Raw genomic sequence first — 25040 nt, forward strand, 5'->3', positions numbered from 1 at the left:
GGTTTATATTAATAACAACCTTGCTTTGTGATTTATTTCAACCGTTATTACTGGAATTAAAAAAATTATTGTCACTTTTATTTTGCGAATGAATTTTTGAAAAACAATTACATTTCGTGTGGTGAGTATTTGATGTCAATGTGGTGCATTACACTCGTCAAATTTGCTCATCAACCAACTTCATGAATTACTTCTTCTAGGAATTGTCAGCATAATACTAGGATATGTGAGATAACCTATAATTTTGTTGGCTAGAAACGCCGAATATGATAAGCCGTTCGTATTTTCTTGAACCGCCATTTTTAATAGAGATATATTAAATCAGGTTATAGTAAATTATTTTAAATGGAAATCCCTGTATATGATTTTATGTGAGACTCCATGGAAATTTGATCATAATGTTTAAAGAAACAAATAAAACTGAGTTTTTTGTAGATATTTTGCGGTATCTTTGTTCTGGGATTAAAATTTCATGAAAATATTATGCTTATTTTTAATACTTCAACGTTTTTTTGTTAATTTTTATGTTATTTACTAGCCGTCATTTTTTTAACTTTAGCTAACAATATATCAAAAACTATTTTTTTTATTCAAAATAAGCAAGATAGAAAAAATTATGCAAAGTGAGGCAGTGAACTATCGATTTTCCACAATTACTTAAAAATCTGGGACGGGGCACACCTTTCTTTTTTCCTGCTAGCATTCCGTTTTAATATGCAAAATTTAGGAAAATAGGATTATTATGCATACTAATTTTTAGAAAACACGTGGAAATCTGCGAGACTTAAATATGTTAAAAAATTGATTTTTGTGATTAGAATTTAACAAGTGTAATTTATGTTCCCAACATTTTGACAGAATCTGTCTTTGCGGCTCACCCTGTGTAAATACCTCTCACTGTGTCACGTTAAAATATTTATGTTTCCAGATATTTGAATTTAAACGTTAATTATTTGCCAGTTTTTGCACGCACGTTTTTGCAATCTTAGTCCTTGATAATAAACGACCGTAAGGTCAATTAAACATTTGGAAACAATTTAAACAGGAGAGTAGTTTCAAAAACCACAAAATTGTCAAAAAACACATTTTACAGAAGACTTAATATTTTTAGACTTTTAAAGATTCTCACCATATAAAGTAAATAAAATTAATTTGATTGAATTATATTTTAACTTTGTTATTTATAAATAAAAAACCATAAAATGTTTGCGTTTGTGTTTTGCAGAGTAACTTCATAAAAACTTCGAAGTACTCGATCCTGACGTTCTTGCCCTTGAACCTGTTCGAGCAATTTCAGCGGCTGGCGAATTTTTACTTCTTGTGCCTTTTGGTGTTGCAACTAATCCCGGCCATCAGTAGTCTGACACCCGTTACGACGGCACTGCCTCTTATAGGAGTTTTGGGTCTCACCGCCATTAAGGACGCTTACGACGACATAGTAAGTCCAGCTATAAAGACATTATATCCAAACGCTTAATTTTGGTTGTCAACATCGAAAAGCTGTGGGATGTCACCATAGATAAAACATGTCAATGAATAGTGATTACTAAGACTCCTACTGTGTTCCCATCGTGGATAGCGTGTCAACTAAATTTTACCTCCAAAACAACCAAAACTAACCTCTGTTAATGTGAGAGAGTAATAAAATGTTAATTTGCAATATGAACCGTGGATAGCTTAAAGTGTTATACTATTTACGAACCTGCATTCTTCCTGCATCGGTTGTTAATGAATCGAAATTGCTGACGTTTCGCCAATCATCCTGTTGACTTCTTCAAGTTCGACCAAGGGGATCCCTACAGGGTGGTGCCATAAAATTGTGATAAATTGCAATGGTACCTTTCCATATTTCACTTTTTAATATGGTTTATGAACTAGGGTTACACTAATTTGCATATAGTAGAGAGACTACCATTAATTTAGTAAAATAATAAATATAACTACAATTATACATTATTAATTATTCTAAGATGAATTTTGTTTCTAAAAACTGTAGTCGTCGGAATCCAGTGAAATAATAAGGGGCTGTAGTGTTTTTTAACATGTTATTAGCTTCAACACTTTTCTATTTCAATCACATTTTTGACTCACTTACTCCATTTTTCACAATCCGCTGTCTTGATTCCGTGTTGCAATAGGCTTTCAACTTCCCTTGTTTTAAAAGTGGCGATATGCGTTGCTCCAAATTATTTTACTTGCTCCCATACCAATTCTATGGGGTTTAATTCCCAATGATATAGCATGAAACAGGTTCGAATTGGCATTGGCTATTTCTCCAAAACATAGCAATATAAATATATAATTGCTTTTGCTAAATATTCTCAATCAATATTTAAGTGTTGGATTGGTTGCTCGAATCTACCGTACTGTTTAGTTCTGCCCTATCTTTGACCTAAAAATAAATGTAAAGGAACCATTGCAATTTTGATAAGTCTAACCACAGTTGGATTGCATTAGATGGTTATATATTTCTCCTTGCACTATTGCGGTTCCGTGTATATTTATTTATGCCCCCTAATAGAGTAGTTTTGGAGAGGTTTTCTTTAAACGCGAAGAGTACAGTCCTTTATTATTGTTATTTGGGATTGTTTTATGGTATTTGGTTGCATTAGTTACTGACTAGTTATTCTAGCATTCTAGCATTAATTACCACCCGATGTTTATTGACCTAGGGGTTTTAGTAAAGTTGAACCCGGTCTATTATAAAATCCTAACACCCGCGTCGAATTTCTGTGAAACTTGGTTTTGGTTCCCAGAATCTTATTTCTTACCGGTGTACCTGGGGGACAGCGGAGTTTATGCTTTGCAGCCATGTAATCGGTTTTGTCGCTTAATTTACCGAATCGACATTTCGACATATATTTGTAGCAATATTGACAATATCATCGGAGGTGTCGATTAAAGTCGCTTATATATGTGTGATATAGATGGAGACGTTTTCTTTTCTTTAAAAAACTTAACTAATTTATTTGATGTTTCTTGCATCCAAATAACGTTTTTTAATAAATTAAGTAATTAAAGAATTGACTAAAAAAGGTTAGCAATTGTTGGTTCTATCTCTGATTTAATTTTGTATTGTATTTATGAAATTGTCAGATGCTTCCCATTCATATTTTCATTCATGTTATACTTAGAGAGGAAGAAAGAAAATGAGTTCTAAGAGAGCGAGGATTTATTAGATATAACAATGACCCATTTTTCATGACGCATGAACAGTTTTTTAAGTCTTTTCCAGTTGACTAAAGAGATGGTTAGCCATATAGTGTACCCTTTTTTGATAGTTCACATGCAAATCACCAATTCCACGGCGATATGTCCACAGCAAAGTATTCTAATTGTATTAAATTTTTTTGGCACTGGACACTATCAAACGCGTATAGGACTAGGCTATACTAGACGTATAGGACTATAGGTCAATAGTGTCAGATATTCCACATTAGGTCACTCTAACTATTATTAAGCAACTAGGAAATGAATGGATAACATTTCCCTCCGAAAGAAATTACATTGATAGAGTAAAAAGTAAATTTATTAAAGTATTATTTATCGAGAGAACTCAATTTTTTAATTAATTAATTAAGTTTAATTCAATTAATTTTTAATGTCAGAGGATAGAGTTCCCATTATCAAGAATGGGATAACGGACATTAAAATTCAAGTCCAATCATCAATCAATCAATCCACTTCGACTTCGAACCCTTATGACCTATGTATGTTTCTTGAGTACTCGCCACGGGAGTGTCAGTGCTGGCATAATTGTGTTCATCTGTTTCTATTTGAACTTTATTAGAAACACACCGTCAACAATATTTTCAAATTTTTCATCATAGTGAATGGCTTCATTTAATATTTCATGGTGGGGGTGTCTAGTGGTTTTTCTGGAGGTTTGCTGGGGTTTATAATAATTGAGGTTTAACAAATGCCAGCATCGAAGTTTGATCAGTTTCATGTCCGTTACAGGAGCCTAACCCCAATTCCTCTACTGTATAACCCTCTTAGAACTTCTGTCCCATTAGTGCCAATAACCGTAACCATAACCTTAAATTAGTTTTAACCGAAGGCCCTCCTACAGTCCCGGTAACATCATTTTTACTTTCAACAGCTTTGCTTTTGGCATTTGACTTCTCAGTCAGTCTCTACAAAAAATTAACTTCCTTAGAAAAGTAAAGTAAAAACCTACACCAACACATTTTAGTAGCGTTTCCATACTTTCTAATCCGCAAATAAGGTTACATATAGTTAATTAAAAATAATTGTCCTTTTGTACTCGGATGTAGTTAATGTCCCTGAGAGTCCCATCCAGTTATTTGTTCTTTTTTCGGGGTGTTGCTCCGCAAAACAGAAAGAAAAATGTTTTTTGACAATATTTAAAATTTACATACGCTGACAAAGTAATTCTTTCTTCTTCTTTTTGGGGTCAACGCTGCTACAAACGGTCAAGACGATCACATCTAAAAAAAAAAACAAAAAAGGGACAAACAATTTCCAGCACTCTGGGACTTGGGATGGGCGTTCCTGGCCTAGGATGGACCATGGGACCAGGCTCGTCAGATCTGAGAAAAAACAACAGATTCAAATACATGTAATTTAAAATTGCCTAGTATTTTTACTAGGAAGAGGCTGTCCGACCTCGACTCCAAACTTAAAGTTTTATCCTATTATAATCTAATCTAAAAAAGTAATTTTTAAAAACCAAATCAGGTTAAAACCATGGAAAATCCCTCAAAAATGCAGCACCCTACTGGTAAACGTAACAGAAATAAAAACCTCAACAAATTTTTGACAAAAAGTAGTTTGTGTCCAAATTTGTCACAATCTCTCAATTCGAGGCATGAACTCGGTTGTCCCCCTTGTGGCCAAGTTTTCGATCTGAGAAGCTTTGTCGCATCTCGCCGTTTTCGAGGATTAAAATGGACTGATAACTTAATTGTGGAGCGTCATCTTGTTGATGTTATTTCGCTTGGACGCCTGCAACAGACCAATTTGTGCCGGATCAAAGAACATATCATCTTGGCACTCGGCACCACTACCCCCCACCACCCACCATCAACTTTGCATTTAGAAACAACAGTGTACAGTAAGTCAAAGTTATTATCATACAAGTCGGTAATATATTTGAAAAATTGGTATCTGACGATCATATTTATCCTACCCTTAAAATTGAACCAATGAATTATAGACAGTCTCTAAAATTATTAACTAGTTTATGCAGCGTGGCCGTAGATAAACAAGTCCGTCTATCCTTAAGAGACTCCATGTCAAACAGTTGATAATATTCATGTAACATAAATTGAAAATATTTTAAGCATTTACGCTGGGCATTCTCGAAACTATTTTCTTAGATAGGTGACCATATTATGGATTATAAACGAGTTATAGTGTAAAATATGTCGGACATACCTCGCCCAGTTTCTAATACTGTAGTCCAGTAATTTGTGCTAGTTATTTGTGATGTGTGGTCATTAAAAGTAAAGTTAGTATCAAACACAACTCCCAGATCTCTGAACGTATCTCTGCTCTCCAAAGGCACATCGTGGAGTGTATAGTCGAACAACATGGGACTATTATTTCGTGAGAAAGATAGGACTTTGCATTTGGCAGCATTAAGTTTGGGAGAGCTCTCAGGGCACCACTGACTTACCATGAGGAAAGCGTTTTTTTTTTAAATTTTAGTTTACTGATTTCCAGAAATATTCTACCAATAATTGAAAATCAAAAAAGGATATAAATGGAAAATGAGGGGCAATACATCTTTTTATATAATAAGTGGTTAAAAACACAATCTTCTGAAATAGTTGAACTGAGGTGGCTTTTACTTGATAAAAATCCATTGAACACAATTAATTTAGAACAAAAATTGTTCAGATTTGGTTTATGACAGCTGTTTCGGCAACACCGTGCCTTTATCAACTACATACATTTATCAGTATTTGATGAAGGCACGGTGTTGCCTAAACAGCTCTCATAAACTAAATAAATAACTGAAAATCTAAACATTTTTCTTTCTAATATGTTTGTTCCGAATTAGTCTATACCAACAATTCTCTTATTTATTCGATAAAACTCTCAAAAAGTGAGTACCATATTTCTAACCAAAACTGATAGAGTGATCTGCGTATGTCTGTCGGGTCTCTTGGATATAATGTCTTTGGTCCAGTCTCATATTGAATGTTCGCGTAAACTTATAAACTACTTCCAGCAACGTCACGTTTCGGATTCGCACGTGAACAATAGAAAATCTAGGGTCGTGCGGAACGGTAAGCTCGTGCAAGAGAAATGGTCAGCGGTTCAGGTGGGTGACATCATACGCATGGACAATAATACGTTCGTGGCCGCGGATTTGCTGCTTTTGACGTCCAGCGAGCCCAACGGTTTGTGCTATATAGAAACCTCGGAATTGGACGGGTGAGTTGCCTCCGTTTTCGGTGTAATAGTAAAAAAGAGATTATTAGCAAAGAAGCCACGAGAAATTGCCGCATTTGGAAAAAAATACGCCCTCTATAATTTAAACGGACTCTGTATTTCGCTCGCCCTGTATATAATAGTTGGAAAAGGTAAATGCAAACATTGTAGCTCTTGACGCGACCCAAAAGGACGTTCAATCCAAACTGCGCCGTTTGCCAAGATTTAATAGTTACGGTAAATGATTTACACCGAAAAATGGCAATTTTTGGTGTTTACCATAACTGGGACATCCTGTATATTTTGGATTAAACTATATTTTCCGGTTATTGCACCGAATCTCGCGCGTTTTCCGGTTTGAGAATTTTCCGAATCGGACGGATGGTTGTTGAGAAATCGAATTTTTTCGTTTCCGAAAGAAAAATTTTGGAAATTAAAAAAAAAAATGGCTATTCTCGATCCCGCCCAATTTTAACAGGTTCGAAAATTAATTTATAGACCTCAAAATTTTGTTCGTAAAAATTGTGCAATTTGAAATGTTTTCCTATTGCTAAACTTATCTCTGGAATAAACATCTTATGATGCCATTCTTTAAAAATCGCTGTTGTCATTCAATCAGCTTTCGAATTTCAGGAGCAGGAATAATCGAGGATTTTTGGATTTTCCAATCACTAGTGGTTTTAATTTGTGCATGCTACAAAGGTCATTGTTTATTTCTTACATGTTTTTCCAGGAAGGAGCTTCCAGCGTTGTGAATCTGATCTTTCGCCAGTTGAAAATCTTTAATTTTTCTTCTACATTTAGTTACGGCCTATGATTTACACCGAAAAATGGCAATTTTGGAAATTTTTAAAAAAATAATTAACTATTCCCGATCCCGCCCAGTTTCTGGGGATGGAAATGTAAATTCATGCCGAATTTCAATTCGATAGCTCCCAATTTCGGACGCACTGACTGTGTCCCGTAGCAATTTGCGAAACAATAAGCAAAAGTAGCCCACAAAATGGCCGCCGATGTCGGAGCGCCCGCGATAGTTTTACATTTGAAAATGTTCGTATATCTGGTACGAGTCTATTAGGAAGGCGCTCTTGATATATTCGCCTAGTTTCCCATTTTAAAATAACAATGCTCGGATATTTTCAACACCAAATTAATAATTAATAATTTAATAAGATTAATAATAATTAATAAGATGCGAAGAACTGAATTTAAAAACAACTTGACAACAGATATTGTTATGAACATGCAGAGAATTGATTTTTATTTCTTTAAGCGAAAACCATACGTCGGACTGGAAAAAATCAAGGAATAAAATTTCTTTAGAAATGATTGGAGATTCTAAGATTAATTTTTATTTTAAATCATATCAGTGGTGTACCATCAATGCGACAATAGACAGGTGAAAGTCTATACGCTCGCCACTGGTGTATTGAAAAAAAAATGTGTGTGTGATACATAGTACATGGGTGCCAAATTTTAAAAATGTTAAAAGCCGTTTTTGTTTTAATTATTTACATTCAATTTGAAATCACCCTGTATATTCAGTAAAACCGAAAACCACCCGGTAATTTTTTTTTAGCGAAACTAACCTGAAGTGCCGGCAATGTCTCGTCGAAACAGCCGAAATGGGTCAAGACGACGCCCTGATTAGCGAATTCGACGGCGAGATCGTCTGCGAGACGCCCAATAACCTCCTGAACAAGTTCGAGGGCGTCTTGGTGTGGAAGGGCCGCACCTTTTCGCTCGACAACGACAAGATCATACTCAGAGGTTGCGTGCTCCGCAACACCTCTTGGTGTTACGGGGTGGTGATTTTCGCCGGCAAGGACACCAAGCTGATGCAAAACAGCGGTAAAAGCAAATTCAAACGCACCAGCATAGACAGGCTACTTAATTTTTTAATCATAGGGGTAAGTTTAAATTTAATGATGATATATAGGATGATGAATTAAGGCAAGGGCAAGTGTGAAATGAGAAAAAAGGTGTCAAAGATTTTCTTTTTTGTTTTTTCGATTTATCTCCCAAAATAATTTGTAAGATTATTAGCTAAAATTTGGCATACATATCAAAAATGCAATATTGTATCCGAAAAATATTAGAGAGGTCCTTTGATCAAAAATATATATACAGTAGACTCGCGATATAGTAAACAAATTAATGCAAGTCCCAATCACTGTACCAATTTGTTCACTATATGGAATATATCTACAATTCACTAAAAAACGGTTGTCGGTTTTTGATCGCTTTAGTTGTAGTCTTGAGACCAATAACTTGCGATAAAATACTTTTGTTAAACGAATCGCGTTTTGATCCATCGGTTGTATCAATCGAGTGACGAAAATGGATCATTATCACTTTTTAGCTCTTCGAATGTTGAAGATCTTTAATTTTTTCTTCTATGTTTCTTTTGAAAGGATCAACAAGCTCAGACTGTGATGACAATTTTTGGACTGAAATCTTTAAGCGTCTTTTGTATTTTTGTAACTAGCTGCCGCTTGCATGGAAAGAAAAAAATTAAATTGCTCACGAGAAGGTTCTGTCTTTGTTTTAGAAACCACTTATACAAAACCTTTTTCATTCGTAAACACTCTGAATGTCTTAAAGTGTTCATTTTTCCTGGTTCGTTAAAAGTATTGTTAATGCTTTTCTTACCCTTACTCTTCTCTTTCGAATAGCGCATATAGTAAATTTAGCAACGTCATATTCTTTGGACACTTTTCTTTAATTCTTCTAATTTCTTGACTTTATCATGGAATTGGAAACGTTTTCCTGTATTGACGTTTTTTGTTGACCAACAAATTTTTTTGGGTTCATTATTTCGAGAGCCAATTTGTTCCCTCTACAGAATACATTTTCTATTTAGAGTAGTTCACTATACCGCGAGTCTACTGTATTATCATTTGTAGGGTATGGTCCGAGATGCATTTACATATTTTGGGATCTATAAAAAATGTATCAATATCAATATCAAATCCTGCCACTTTTGGTGATATCCAAAAAATAAAAACAAACAAAACAAAATCAAATTCCATTTATTTCTTTTACTGTTTTTAAATACCTGCTGAAGTTTTTTTTAATTTTGATTTTAACTATGAAGAAAGTTACGGCTTCAAATAGCGAGATTCTAGGGTGTAACTAGAGCTCTCTACATACTATGTGAAAAAATACAATGTAATTGTATTCCTCATCTCCAAAAACTACCGAATGAAAGTTTTCATGTTGATTTATCACAAACAGCTCTAGCTATAAAGAAATAACAATTTCGAGAAAACACCATCTTTCACTGATGAGGGACATTTTGCTAAGGTATTGGAAATGGAAATGGAAAATATATTATTTAAACACAAAAGTATTGTTTCTTACTATGAAATAATCGTCGCAAAACACTTGAATACACTTTTTAAATCAGCAGAAAACCCCAAAAAATATACCTAGAAACTGACATGTCGGTTTCATTAAGAGCACTTTCGAAGATGATTTTATAATTTTTGAGGTGGCTAATTTTTAAATATTTGCTGCCCACACCGAGACAAACGATAGTTTGTACATTTTTTTTTCGCCCTTTCAGATAGTGTTTTTTCTATTGTCGATGTGCCTTTTCTGCATGGTGGCCTGCGGCATTTGGGAATCCCTGGTTGGCCGGTACTTCCAGACTTTCCTGCCGTGGGACACGTTGGTGCCCTCCGAGCCATTGGGGGGCGCTACCATCATAGGTATGAGTACCATATTGTAAGGGAGACCACACCACAAACACGTGCGTAGTATGTACTGTAGACAGACGCAAATGTACATACAGATATCCATAGGACGTTCATTAATGCATCTAGTTTAATCTTGAATGGACATAATAAATCTGATCGCATTCAACAAGAAAAAGCTTCTGGTTCAATCAGAAAATGATGTTTTAAAAAATATTGATCGCCAATAGTACTAGAAACTACATCAAACCTGCAAATACCAACTTATAACTTCACTTTATAATTCAGATAGTAGTAACGTTTTCTTGTTGGTTTCAATCAGATCCCAGGCAAAATCGACTTTCTGCCACTTATTATACCCAACCTTGCATCAAATCTGCAGATATCAACCTAAAATCTCAGCCCATGCAACAGGGCTTTCATATAAACATTCTGCATAAAATAAAAATAAAACTGTTCTTTGGTTTTATTCCTTTGCTTATGTCGTCGAAACTTACCTATTTTTAGCTCTCTATGAACTTCTCCCATTGGGTTCTTCCTATTCCTAATATTAGAAAAAAAAGACAATATTATAATAATAATACTTCGTTTTTGTATTTGTTTGTTTCGATGAAGGTAAAGAGTTACAATACGTTTTTCTTAAATTGACGATTCACAGATAAGAAGGATCGCTTTGTTTTTTATTAATTAATTTTTATATTTATTATTTTTTAATTATTTTTAATAATACTCCATTATTTTTTTTTAATTAAATAATTTAAGTAAATAATTTAATTATATGTAATTACTTTTATTGCTTAACTATAATTACTTTAAATATTTTCACTATAATTAATTTGTTGTTTGTTTTTGTGTTGAAACTTAATCCCGCAGTTTAACCATATCAGATTAAGGAACGTTAAAGAAACCTGTTCACTGAAATTTGTTAAAGTGTATTAAAGACAGACATCAATACTACTTATAAACCTGCCATTACAATCAAACCAAAATTAACGCGATAACTGTAAGACGACTATTAAATTTTAGAGTTTGATGGAATGGTATATTAAATTAATTATGATGATGATTAAAAATTAATTATTCATTTAAGAAAACGAGGTTTAACCGTTATTCAATCATTATTTGTTGATAAATTTTGCAAATGACATTATTGACAAGGACAAAGCCTTTAAAATTAGGAAAAAGGTAGAAATGATTTAAAAAAATATCCCAAAAGTACGAACAATGGTTTGGCGACACATGTCGACCGTTTTTTGAATTAAATTTATATTTTGATTAACGGTCCCGTAGGTTTCGTGTGCTTCTTGTCTTACCTACATGAAATGGACGTTTTACGCTGTATGGGTTGTGTCGTACGTACGTCGTAACGTATCGTTTCGTTTCAGCTCTTTTGGTTTTTTTCTCGTACGCCATCGTGTTGAATACGGTGGTGCCGATTTCGTTGTACGTATCCGTAGAGGTTATAAGGTTCATGCAAAGCTTCCTGATCAATTGGGACGAGCAGATGTATTACAAGAAAAATAACATGTACGCCAAAGCGAGGACGACCACGTTGAACGAGGAACTGGGCAAGTGTTTACAACTTAGTTTTTTTACTTTTCTTTGCAAACTGACTTTTGCGCGTGTCTAACCGAAAATTGAAATAGATTATTTTACAAAAGCAATTTGCAGTAAATACAATGGAATCAAGTTGAGGAAAATTGTGACGGTAAAATTAAATTAGTCACTACACGTAAAACTTAACTGATCTGACAGTTTATTTCTTCCAAAATAACAAAATCGCTAACACTACACTGCTATTTACTACACACTACTGATCATTTATATAACGTCTCTATATTAGTTTGATTATTTACTATTTTCGATTCCCTATACATAGATACTATCAAGCTGACGTTTCGCCGATCATCATCAGAACTTAAGTGAAACTTGCTTGCATTCTACCCTGTACCTGCTTATATATCGTTTGAGAGGGCTGAGTTAAAGGAGGGGCATGAACATTGATAGTTCTATAGTTCTATACAGCTTACCTTTCACTAATATGGGAATCAGTCATCTGAGATAATGTTCATGTCCCTCCACCAGCTCCGCCCCCTTCAAGCGGTATATAAGCAACTGGGCAGTAGAATGCGAACCAGATTCGGTTAAGCTCTGAACAAGAGATCAGAAGATTAATAATAAAAATCAAAACCATAGTCTTGAAACTCCTGGACAGTATAAAAAGCCTTCGCCCCAACAAAATTAGGAAGTTTATGCTTTAATTGTTCAAACGGTAGCCAGCTAGAACCTTGTCGAAAATGTTAACATTTCTTTGACTATACGTGAAGTTAGATGTGTTTTTTCTTGAAAATCTGTCTTCGATGGCCCTGCATTCATTTGTTTTTCAAATGTCAACCTATACTCGTTGGATGATGTATGTAGACCTGCAGACGTCATTTTTGATATAAAAATCAAAATAGCAAATTTTTTTTTTGATTTTTTAATATACAGGTTGTTCTATTTAAAATAAGAAACTTGTTACTGGTCCAAAAAATATCAATACAAACAAATACAACATTTAGTCACAAAAAAATATATATTTTTTCGAGGCTACGGTTGATTGGCGAGTTTTTTGATTTAAAAATGGAGGCGTGGCAAAATAGTAAACCAATGTGAAACGTAAACAGCGGCGTACTAAAGGATCTAGTTTTGGTTTGCATTGGTGTATATTTGCTTAGGACATTTAATATCTTAATAGGTGAGCGTAAACACATCTAATGAAGTGCAAACAGATTCTAACGGGCAAACAAATTAAAATAAATTTGAACAGACGCCCGTTAATTTTATTAGTCAGCCGTTGACTGGTGTCAGATTTTTAGGAAGTAAAGCTAGATTAGTATACGCAGAAATCATTTAATCATTATGCCAGTACATGTTTAGCAAATAGCTAAAATATTCACCAATAATTATAAGTAACAGAAGTTACTATCGAATGTTTACGAACTTAGGGTTCAATTTGAGAGTGGAAAGGAAAAGTTGTTATATAAAATTAAATTATAAATAATGGTAATATAGTAAATTAAATATTTTAAGTGATTTTCTATTGAAAAGTGGATTTAAATTTACTTTTCAAATTGTTTTAACAAAATGATTATAGTGAAATTCCACAAGTGCCTTCAACTGTCTATATAAAAAAAGGACCGACGAGCCCTGATTTGTGCGCTGTATTTCAAAAAAATCACATCCACGATAAATACCAATTAATTTAAAAATTTATGAAATGCAAGTTATAGATGAGACTAAACGAATAAAATGTAAAAATATTTTTAAATATGATTCATAAATATGTTGGAAATATATTTAAATGAAACACCCTAGTACTCTATTTGGATACCCTGTATATTAAGCCCCTAAATAAAGTCGACTTCAAGTACGTATTATACTCTGGGTCGATAATGTAAAGAGAAATCCAGTTCATGTGGTTTGAAGGGGCTTCTGCAAGGCAAACTAAATCGAGTACAAGCTATATTTCGTTTCTTGGTGATGGTTTTTCCGTATTTCGTTCGTTCATAAATTAGTAGGGTCGCACTAATTTGTATACAACAGCAAAGTCGAGTTTGATTAATGAAATTAATGTGACAGCGGCGTTACTGCCATATGATATCTACTCAAAAAAACCTTTTTATCATTTTATTATTTTTTATTATTTTATCATATCTTACATTTCTGCTTTTAATATAATGTTGTTCGTGTACAAATTTTGCCCATTTGTTGTGTTTTCCATATCCTCACCAATTGTGGTGTTTCTATGTGTTCCAGTGTCGATTGTACTTCAAGGTCCGTTTCTTATTTTGTCCATTTTGGTGACTCTTTAAGTATTCGGAAGTATTTCATCTCCGGAACTTCAATTTTGCTTTTCTGTTGATTAGTCCCGTGTCCACAATTCACAACCAAATGTTGAAATTGATCTATAGGATAGGATCTATACCCTTGAAGACATTTATTTTGTTGATATTTCGTTTTTACTCATGATGTTCTTAAAGTACAGTGTTAATTTTTTTTTCTATTCTGTTTTTTTTAGCTCTTTTCTGTTTTCCGTTCTATATTTCTACTCGTCAGTAATTGAGTCTTGTAACCTGGTGTGTCAATACAACATCCAATGTTATATATATTTATCCAGATCCATGTTTATCTTCAACCGCGCCCTTTAATTCCGATCCAGTCAATATACCTAACTTTACCTTGCAAGATCAGCAAAATAAAATGAGTGCCCGCCCTGACGGCATACCAAGTTTTATCGTTCCCACGCACTGTGTGCTCTTTTATGTCACATTTTTAACCTGGTACTTAAAACGGCTGTTTATCCAGAACTTAAAACTGGAAAATTGCCAAAATTTATTCTATTTTCGAAAAAGGCGATCCTTCTGCAGTTGAAAATTACCGACCCATTTCGATCTTTTTCAATTTTTCGAAAATATTGGAGATTATAGTACATAAATTTATCTTTGCTCAAATTTGAAATAAGCCTTCTACGCAACAACATGGTTTTTGTTCGAAAAGAACTTTGTTTTCCCAACCTTCTTATGCCTGTGACTCCCTGAACAAGCCAGGTCAAGTAGACGTTATATACACTAGACATTGTACCACCGTCGACAGTTCATTGAAATTGAGGGCTTTAAATCAGTTGCTTTTGTTCCAACTTCTGATATGCCTCAAGCTTCTAACTCTGGTCCATTTCTGTTCAATATATTTATATACGATCTCATGTCTTTGATCATCGGCGACAAGTTTGCCAATGTGGATGACCTGAAACTATATCTGTATTAAAACCAGCACAGACTTCATGACTCTCCAGGCCAACATCAATATTGTTAGTTAGTGGTGTACTAAAACTAAAAAAAAGGGTAATGTGGTTTATTATCACCTTCATGATGCTGACTAGACTAGACTTGCTATTGTAAAGGATTTGACCAGCCTTTAGATTACTAAAATGGTTTCCAGTGCCAAGTTGTTATTTAACTGTTACATTAGGTCCAAGCTATATGCTCGGTGGAATAGTCACCAATATATAACTGCCATGCTCAGTCCATTGAGAGTGTGCAGAGAAGGTTAATGAAGTATCTAATGTCCAGGGGAGTTGATCATGATCTTCTTCTTAACCTGCCCAACACGTGGTGCGTTGACGACTATCTCAAAGACAAGGTTCTACTGATAGCACCATAACCAAGCGCATTAGTGTTGTTTACACCTGTCTAATGTTTTATATTACGCAACCACGAAATCTGTACTACCGACACCTCGAGATCTTTCCTTGCAAAATTAACTGCGGGATTTTGTATGATTTGTATTTTGTATGAGTATGTGGCCGATGTAGCTAATGTTACATTTTTTAATAACTTCAAAAAGCTCTCTCTCTCTACGCCCGCTTTTCTGACAACCTCCTTATCAGCCATGAAATTCGGAGCATTCTCCTTAGTGACCACATTTCGAATGCCTCTAGTCTATTGATTGACGAAGTTTTTAGAGTCCATGATGTTTTACTGAGAAGGTTCGTTATACTGTCTCTGAGCCTACGCAGAGACTTGCAATCTGTATCATTTCTCTATAAGTTAGTTCATTACCGAATCGATTGTACGTTTCTTCTAGAACAGTTACGTTTTCATGCGCTCCAGTTACCCAGATCCGATATCCAGTTTCAAAACCCGATTTACAATATGTGTGTTTCCTTCACCAAAGTATCATTGCACTGTGATTTATATTGTGATGATCTCCAAGCTATACTTAGACAACTTCGACAGACAAATCTTATCCTTTTCTTTCTTTTTTTTATGGTAGAAGTTTTAGGATTAGTTTTTATGTCCCCTGTAAATATATCATATGATTTATATTTAATATTTCCTGTAATTGGGTCATGTTATCTGTTGGAAATAAAGTGCTCATCGTGTTCAGTTACTATCAGCATTACTTTTGTCTTGGTTTTATTTAGTTTGATTCCAAAATCCACCAGAGCGCTATTCCAGATCGTCATGCTATGCTGCAAGTCTATCTCTTTTCCGGCTCCTCCTTCGGATACGTTTACATTTTTTGTGTATCTATAGCCCACGTTATATTTCTTTACAGTTGGTCTACAGTTTTTTGGAATGAAAAGTTCCCAGCATTACGAAATTTAAGGAGCCATATCCAAGTCTCCCATTTTGCATATTATTGTTACAAGTGAACTTGAATGAATTGACAAAATTTCCAGAGATCACGGTTTGCTTTTGAACCCAACAATGTATTAAAAAGATTCAAAAATGCTGCCTGACGTTTACGGCATCCGTCGCGGAAGACCTATCAGCTTCTGCTGACCGGGTTGGACGAATATGAAGACGCGGCGCTTGATCCATCGCTGTTGTCTTTATTTCAAAATAATTAAAGCAAAATATCCCGAATACCTCTCCGAAAAATAACTTAGAACAGACGTGAATAACTTAAGTCTAACATTTAAAGGGGTCATAATTCCTCGTCACCGATCTGGTATATTTGAAAGACTTGGCTAAACTATATAATGACCGGCCCCATTCCGTTCAGAATGCGACAATAAATTATTTTCCAAATAAACGAAAGACGTGGTTATGTTCTGGAATTTAAAAAGAAAAAAAATGAAGAAAACATCTAGAAGTTACAGAAGACAGGCAGAATCAAACCACCGTGCGCTGCTAAAATTCTTTAAAAATTTGTGGCACTTCAGTACTTTAGCCTCGACTTTAGTTAATAAATAACTATTTACAGAGGTAGGTTTAGGTTTTCTTTTTGTTTATAATTGAGTGGGTACACTACCATAGTGTGATGTTATGTTCAAGGAGAAGTGTGGAAATCATCAAGCAGATACGTCTGGGCGCTGCACTCTTGCCTTTTCTTGTAATTTTCCTTGTCGAAATTACCTGAATAAAGTATATTATTAAAGTATATTATTATTATTAATTAAAATGAGATATTCAGCGAAATGGTTAGATGGAACAGGAACTATGCGGAACATGGCATCTGTAACATATTGTTTTGCATTTGTTACGTATCGTAATTGGTCGTCCACGCCCCTTTCCAGGACAAATCGAGTACATATTCTCCGACAAGACCGGCACGTTGACCCAGAACATAATGACGTTCAACAAGTGCTCGATAGCGGCCAAGTGTTACGGCGACGTCGTCGACCAGAGGACGGGCGACGTCATCGAGATAACCGAGAACACGGAACCGCTGGACTTTTCGTTCAACGCGAACTACGAGCCCGAGTTTAAGTTCTACGACAAGAATCTGCTGGACGCGGTGCGGAGGCGGGAAAAGGAAACGTTCGCTTTTTTCCGGCTGCTCGCCTTGTGTCACACGGTGATGTCGGAGGTGAGTCGGGTGATATAATTCGAAAAGTCGAACGTCCTGTTTTTTTTTGGTCCTCGTTCGCAGGACAGGGACGGAAAATTGGAGTACCAGGCGCAGTCGCCGGACGAGGCGGCGCTAGTGTCGGCCGCCAGGAACTTCGGTTTTGTCTTCAAGGAGAGGACGCCGAACAGTATTACGATAGAGGTGTGTTGCTTTAGTAATAGTAATAATAATGACGATAATGATAATAATTATAATAGATAATTTATTTTTATTGGTAACAAAAATAGATAAAAGATAAAGGAAATGCTCCGGTGGTCATGAATACAAGTGCATATCAGGAAAATATTCAAGATGTTCTTTCAGACGGATAGTATCGTAAAAAAGGTCCTACCTTATCTGTGAAACAACCTTAATTCTCTTATTAAGTATTCTTCTCTACTTCTCTATCAGAATCCTCAAGAAAGTCTCCCCTCATGACTCTAAAATTCCTCGTCTCTATGGACTCCCTAAGATTCACAAATCAAGATTACCCCTTTGGCCATGGATTCTCCAGTATATTCTCTAGCAAAATATCTAGCTTTTATATTTAAACCCTTTACAGGGAAAACTGATAGTTCCGTACTAAATTCCTTTTATTTCATTAATCAATTAAAAAATTGCTGGAACATATTTTTTTTTATAACGGATAAATTTTTGAACAAACTTCGGGAAGAGCTATGGGTTCCCCATTATCACCATTCATCGCAAATATATTTACGAAGGCCTACAAGAACAAAGCCTTCGAGACCTTCCATCTAAAACTAAAATTATAGAAACGATGATACTTGGTTATTTTAACTCTATACGCCCTATCATACGTATTAACATTCATTTAGAAACTAATAATATTCTCCCATTCTTAGATATTCTTATCAGTAGAAAATCAGACCTAACATTGCCAATACCTTAAAGTATGGTCACATCACTATCCGGTTATCAACTCTGTCGAAAAACGATCTCAGCCCGAGTCATTCACAATTGGCAAAATTTAAATATATATATTTTTTATATTTTTGATTTTTGCAAACCATTTCAGAAATATAATTAGAGAAAAATAGTTAAAACAACCGACTGTTTTTGATTGTGACGTTCATACCAAACGATGGAAATGGAATGATAAGAAATAAATTATTCCAGACTATTCATTTGATAGCATTATTATTCCGCGAAATGAAAAATATGTACTTATATTTATTTCAAAATTTTATGATTTTTTAATCCATCCCCCTGAAACGGCCCACTACTGGGACACCCTGTATTAGTGAAAAATAATTTCAAGCCAATTAAAAGTTTAACAAATGATGGGCATGGGAAGGCATTAAGAATGTGGTTTTCAAAACTAATTTATTCAGGTTACTGAAATTTTTTGCCCAACTTCCCTGGATCATTACTGCTCTTAATCGCCAGTCGCAGAATTAAGCATCTGCTCAATATAAGGTCTATAGCTGCATTAATCGCAAAATTATTATTGAGATTTCAATTCATTCCGATAGGTTATGGGCGCCAAAGAGGTTTACGAGCTTTTATGCATACTCGACTTCAACAACGTCCGAAAGAGAATGTCTGTGATACTGAGGAAAGACAGCAACTTACGGTTGTTCTGCAAAGGGGCCGACAACGTTATTTACGAAAGGCTGAAAGACGGTCAGGACGAGCTCAAAGCCAAAACGCAAGACCATCTTAACGTAAGTAATAACTGAAGGATATTTCGGAAAGCTGTAGAGTAATCGAACCACATTAAAGGGACTTCGCAATGATTTAGTCATCGCAACATTAACATTGCTAGTGAAAAACGATTCATCAAGTTTTTATGAAGGAGATATAGATAAAATCATCCAAACCAGCCAAACAATTGAGATAAAAATATGTACCCTAAAAAATTTTGGTTGGAAATTAAATTCTATTTTTAAAAAACGAGTTGTTTCTAAGAAATCTTAAACGTAAGTTTAAATTTTTTCATTTTGTCATTAATCGCGAATCATGTCGGCATCAGAAATTCGCCGGCGAAGGTCTGAGGACGCTGTGCCTCGCGTACTGCGACCTGGACGAGGATTTCTTCAACAACTGGAAGCAGCGGCACCAGGAGGCGGCAATCGCTATGGAGGATCGCGACGAGAAGCTCGACGCGATCTACGAGGAAATCGAGCGCGATATGATCCTCATCGGTGCCACCGCCATAGAGGACAAGCTCCAGGACGGCGTCCCGTCCACCATTGCCAACCTCATACTCGCCGGCATCAAGATTTGGGTACTTACCGGGGATAAGCAAGGTGTGTGACCCTGTTACTTTGTACTTGCATGTTCTTAACCCCCCCCCCCTCTACCCACAACCCAAAAAAAAAGCCGAGATGTACAAAAAAAAGAACTATCTCAGAAGATAAGAGAAATAATCTAACCAACTAACCAAAAAAAGGACTTGAAAAAAAGATGAATTTCTAATTTCTCCAAAAAAATGGGCTATTTAAAAAAAAATAAGGAAAATATTTTAATACGCTTAAAAAAAGGATTGCCTCAAAAAAATAAAAATAATCTGAACTCTTCAAAGAAAGGATTATCTTTAATAACGTAAAAAAAAAAATAATTTAAACTGCAAGAAAAATAATCTAAATTGCCCCAAAAAAGGACTATCACGAAAAGTTAAAAAAAACATTCAAAAGTGTACCATGAAAAAATTCTATCCCAAAAAATGAAGATATTCTAAGATGCACCAAAAAAAGAACTGTATCAAAAAGATGGCGAGAAATAATGTAAATTTGACCAAAGAGACTAAAGACTAAAATTTCTCCAAAAAAGGGACTTAAAAAAAATAAAGAAAATATTTTAACACGCTTCAAAAAAAAAGGATTGTCTAAAAAAATAAGAAAAATATTTTGAACTTAAAGAAAGGATTTCTTTTAAATCGTAAGAAAAATAATCTAAATTGCAAGAAAAAGGTTTGTAAAAAAAAAATGATATTCTAAAATGCTCCAAAAAAGAACTTTCACAAAAAGTTATGAAAAATATTCAAAATTGTAGCAAAAGAAAATACCATCTCAAAAAATTAAGATATTCTAAGATGCATCGAAAAAGGAACTGTATTAAAAAGATGAGAAAAGTAATCTAATTTAGACCAAAAAAGGACTATCTTAAAAAAAAAACATAAGATAAATAATCTAGATTTCTCCAAAAAAAGGACTATCTTTTAACAAAAGTAGATAAATATTTTAAGATGTGTAATGAAAGGATTGTCTCAAAAAATTAGAAAAGTAATCTAAACTTCTTCAAAGAAAGGATTTTTTTGAATAAAATTTTTGAAGATATTCTAAGATGCACAAAAAAGGAACTATCTCGAGAAGATAAGGAAAAATATGAGTTTGAAAAAGAAAGGACTACCTCAAAAAATAAAAATAATGTAAACTCTCCGAAAAAATTAATATTTTTAAAAACGTAAAAAAATAATCTACGTTACAGCAAGAAAGTACTGCCCTAAAAAATATAAGGAAAATATTCCAACACGCAGGGGATTGTCTCCAAAAAATAGGATTATCACAAAAAGTTAAGAAAAATATTCAAAATTTTACCAAGAAAAAGGATTATCTAAAAAAACTGAAGATATTCTAAGATGCAAAAAAAGTACTATCTCAAAAAAGTGAGAAAAATAATCTGAGATAAACAAAAAAAGGACTATCTTTAAAAAATAACGGATGTATATTAAGACGCACAAAAAAAAGGATTGTCTCAAAAAAATTATAAAATAAAAAATACTCCAAAAAAGGACCATCACAAAATTAAGAAATTAATTCAAAAATGTATCCGCTTATCATTTGGAAACACAGAATAGATTAAATGATCAAACTGACTTTGAATTTTATTTGTTTGTATTATGCAATTATTAAATTTAATATCTAACTGATTTTCTATCCATCTTCCCCTAGCGTCATTATTTACATGGTAAGACAGCCTCATTTAGCGCTGCTTCGTATTACGCTCTACTCTGTGTAGATATCTATCTCTTAAGTATTTTTTAATTTTGCGATTGGTTGCGGGCGTGACAAAACTTTTCCCTATAATTTTCCAGAAACCGCCATCAATATCGGATACTCGTGTCAACTGTTGACCGACGAACTCGTCGACATCTTCATAGTGGACGCGTCCTCTTTCGACGAAGTGCAACAACAGCTCCTCAAATTCCGCGACAACATAAAGATCGTGAACGTTTATAGGCCGCATTCGCCCACCCACGTGACTGACCCTACGTCCAACGGTTTTGGTGCCGCCAACGATCAACACGCCGCCTCCGGGTCCGCTCCTTCGAAGACGGGCGGAGGCCAGGCGATCAGCGTCGTCACGTTCAGGTGGGACGAATCGGGGAGAAAGTGCAAGAGAGCAAGGTAGACGACTCTAAGGAGGAGATTTTTTCAGGGGATCGATAATTTCTCCCTCTCTCGCTGTCTTCTATCTTTGACTTATTGCCTAAATTATTTATTTACTTACCCAAACAACAAAAAGGGATTCTTATCTTTGTGGTGGCTAAAGTTCGAAGCGCAAGTGACTAACCCACGTGGTCCTTTCGGGCGTAGTAGAGTCGCGTAGATTAGCGGAATAATTAGATAATCTCTACCTCTGCTCTCTAACGTTTTAGACGTCTTATCGTTTAATTTTTAGATCTGTGTTCGTTCGCCACACGCACAGCACTAATTTTCGTCATTTATTTTCGCAAAGTATTCATCGAAGAAACGAGAAAATCACATTTTTCAATATTGCAGTAATTGTTTTATTACATTACATTGCAGCAATGTTGCAGTAATTGTTTTATTTAACATTTACATTGCAATATCTGCAACAATTTTGCAGTAATAGTTTTATTTAACATTTGCACTACATTCCAGTCTGCAACGATGTTCCAGTTATTGTTTTACTTAACATGTACATTAAAATATATGTAATAATGTTGCAGTAATTATTTTATTTAAAATTTCCATTGAAATGGATGCCACAATTTTGCAGTAGTAGTTTTATTTTTACATTACATTCCAATCTGTAACAATGTTGCAGTAATTGTTTTATTTAACATTTACATTGCTGTGTGCCACAATTTTGCAGTAATAGTTTTATTTTGACACTACATTCCAAACTGCGACGATGTTGAAGTTATTGTTTTATTTAACATTTACACTACAATATGTGCAATAATGTTGCAGTAATTATCTTATTTAACATTTACTTTGCAATCTGTGCAACAATGTTGCAGTAATTATTTTATTTCACATTTATACTACATTTCAATCTGCATCGATGTTGCATTAATTGTTTTATTTTCTATTTACATTGCAATGTATGCAACAATTTTGCAATAATAGTTTTATATAATATTTACACTACATTCCAATCTGCAACCATGTTACAATTATTGTTTTATTTAACATTTACATTACAATATGTGCAACAGTATTGCAGTAATTATTTTATTTAACATAAATGAACGTTAATGTAAACATTTGGCACCATTTTTGAAATTCTGCAAAACTGGGAAAGTATTTGAATGTTTTTTCATCATATGGGGTGTTTCAAAAACACGCACCAACGCTCGGTAAAAAGTTCATATAAACGTAGGAACGACAACCGCGTTTCAAGGTTTCGGAATATGAGGTCATATAGACTATTTTGGAAAGATGTAGAGTAGTAAAACCTGATTCGGTATACAAAGGGACTACCGAGTGTCCCAATGAATAATTAAGGCACGTTCACATATATTGTCACATGTGAGTCACTATGATTTGTGCCTATTGTCTTGCCTAAGGCATGTGAGTGGTCAACTCACAAAAAGGAATGGAAATTTTAAAAGAAGAAAAATTACTCATTACGTACCATGCTTATCTCGATAGAAAAAAGAAAATGTAGGGTTGCCTTAACGACCATTTAACATCAGACAGAGATTTCAGCCTATTTGATATTTTTTTAAGTGAACACCAAGTATATTTTATGGGTATTCAATGCATTGCAATTATATATTTTATTTAATATATTTATACAATTTATTGGATAAATAATAATTAAGCACATACGACAAAATAGACTAATTTTCACTTAATTTGGCTTATAATTCAGATACACACAGCGTGTATTATTTATCAGCAATATCGACGGTACTAAGTAAGGTATAAATAAAAAAAATTCTGAACATTTTTTCCCTCTTTAAATTTTACAGGTATATCTAACTTAATCAAGTAGTGAAATTAATTTTAAAAAGCAGAACTGAAAGTAGATTCGATAATAAAAATCTTCAAAAATTGTTTTATTCATATTGTCTAGCTTAAACCTAAATAAATTTTTCTTTTGTTCCATCTTGTCAATAGTATAGATACAATCATTTCTTTTGGCCCCTTTTCTGATATTTTGTAAAGTTTATACTGAATTTTTCTTTCATATAAGTAATTATAAAATGTTTGTTGCACTGCGATGAAGATTATACTGGGTTAGTAAAAATTTCTGGAACATTTCAATGTCTCCAAAACTGCCCATGCTGGAACGATAACATTCAATACCCCCCAGGTATTGAATTGCTTTTTGATAGCTACATTTTGTTCTATTTATTATCCAAAGATAGACAAACATCACAAACTAAGAAATAAAAATGAGGCGTGCCGTTTTTTGCTTAGTTTACTTTAAAGTAGCTATTTTGCCACATGCTGAAGATTCAACATCCACAAAAAATATCGAAATTATAGCTAGTCAATATTACGCAACTTTATACTTCATCTGCCGTTGAGTTTAGTTTAGACAACTGGTTCAAACTTTCACAAACACCATTCTTCGCCGTTTTTTATTGTAATCGTCACACTTCTGAGCTTTCACAACAGTTTTTTTTTTTAATTCACACATTTCGCTTTGATCGATTTTCATCGTGTCGTCACTGGTATTTTTTCTTAACGTCCCTTTTCAATAACTCTCCCCAAACGTTTCTCAACGACCCCGTCGTTGTAGTACGGAACTTGAGTATCTGGGAGGAGTCGAGGCTCCTCACGCCGAAGAAACCAACGCTGGATTCGCGATCGTCATCAATGGCCACTCTTTGGTGCACTGCCTGCATCCGCAAATGGAGCGGTTGTTCTTGGACGTGGTGATGCAGTGCAAATCGGTGATTTGCTGCAGGGTGACGCCTCTGCAGAAGGCACTGGTCGTGGAGTTAGTGAAGAAGAACAAACACGCGGTCACTCTGGCCATCGGGGACGGTGCCAATGACGTTTCCATGATCAAAGGTACACTTTATACTTTATCGACACACGAAAATATTTTCCACGGTCTTCCTTCCGCCATTTGGTGCAATGCCTCGTGTTGTGCATTTCAACGATTTTGCAGTAATTGTTTTATTTTTAACATTTATGCTCGAATCTGTGCAACAATGTTGCAGTAATTGTTTTATTTAACAAGTACATTGCGATCTTTGTGCAATAATGTTGCAGTAATTGTTTAGTTTTTTGTCTTTATTTTAATTTTACATTACATAAACGTTGAAGACAGTTATACTTTTCACAAAACTTCTGGATTCTTCTGGATAGTTGGAGACAGTTGTATCACTGCATC

The 25040-nt window shown here is 34.5% G+C and overlaps 1 protein-coding gene across 5 annotated transcripts in view; it reads left to right on the forward strand.

Annotated features, from left to right (window-relative positions):
* LOC132702511 (probable phospholipid-transporting ATPase IM) overlaps positions 1–25040 on the forward strand; it is a 91413-nt gene that overhangs the window by 53488 nt on the left and 12885 nt on the right. For 4 of the 5 annotated variants that reach the window (XM_060671179.1, XM_060671178.1, XM_060671177.1 and 1 more), the window contains 11 exons: positions 1226–1438; positions 6200–6405; positions 7982–8312; positions 9971–10115; positions 11486–11668; positions 17164–17456; positions 17520–17639; positions 18971–19162; positions 19471–19747; positions 21535–21847; positions 24441–24715. In XM_060671179.1, the coding sequence (XP_060527162.1) occupies positions 1226–1438; positions 6200–6405; positions 7982–8312; positions 9971–10115; positions 11486–11668; positions 17164–17456; positions 17520–17639; positions 18971–19162; positions 19471–19747; positions 21535–21847; positions 24441–24715 (2548 nt within the window). The remainder of the gene's footprint in view (positions 1–1225; positions 1439–6199; positions 6406–7981; positions 8313–9970; positions 10116–11485; positions 11669–17163; positions 17457–17519; positions 17640–18970; positions 19163–19470; positions 19748–21534; positions 21848–24440; positions 24716–25040) is intronic. The other variant, XM_060671176.1, reaches the window with a different exon arrangement.

The sequence above is a fragment of the Cylas formicarius genome, unplaced genomic scaffold (assembly GCF_029955315.1).
Source record: "Cylas formicarius isolate icCylForm1 unplaced genomic scaffold, icCylForm1.1 PGA_scaffold_5__7_contigs__length_24384050, whole genome shotgun sequence".
Taxonomy (NCBI): domain Eukaryota; kingdom Metazoa; phylum Arthropoda; class Insecta; order Coleoptera; family Brentidae; genus Cylas; species Cylas formicarius.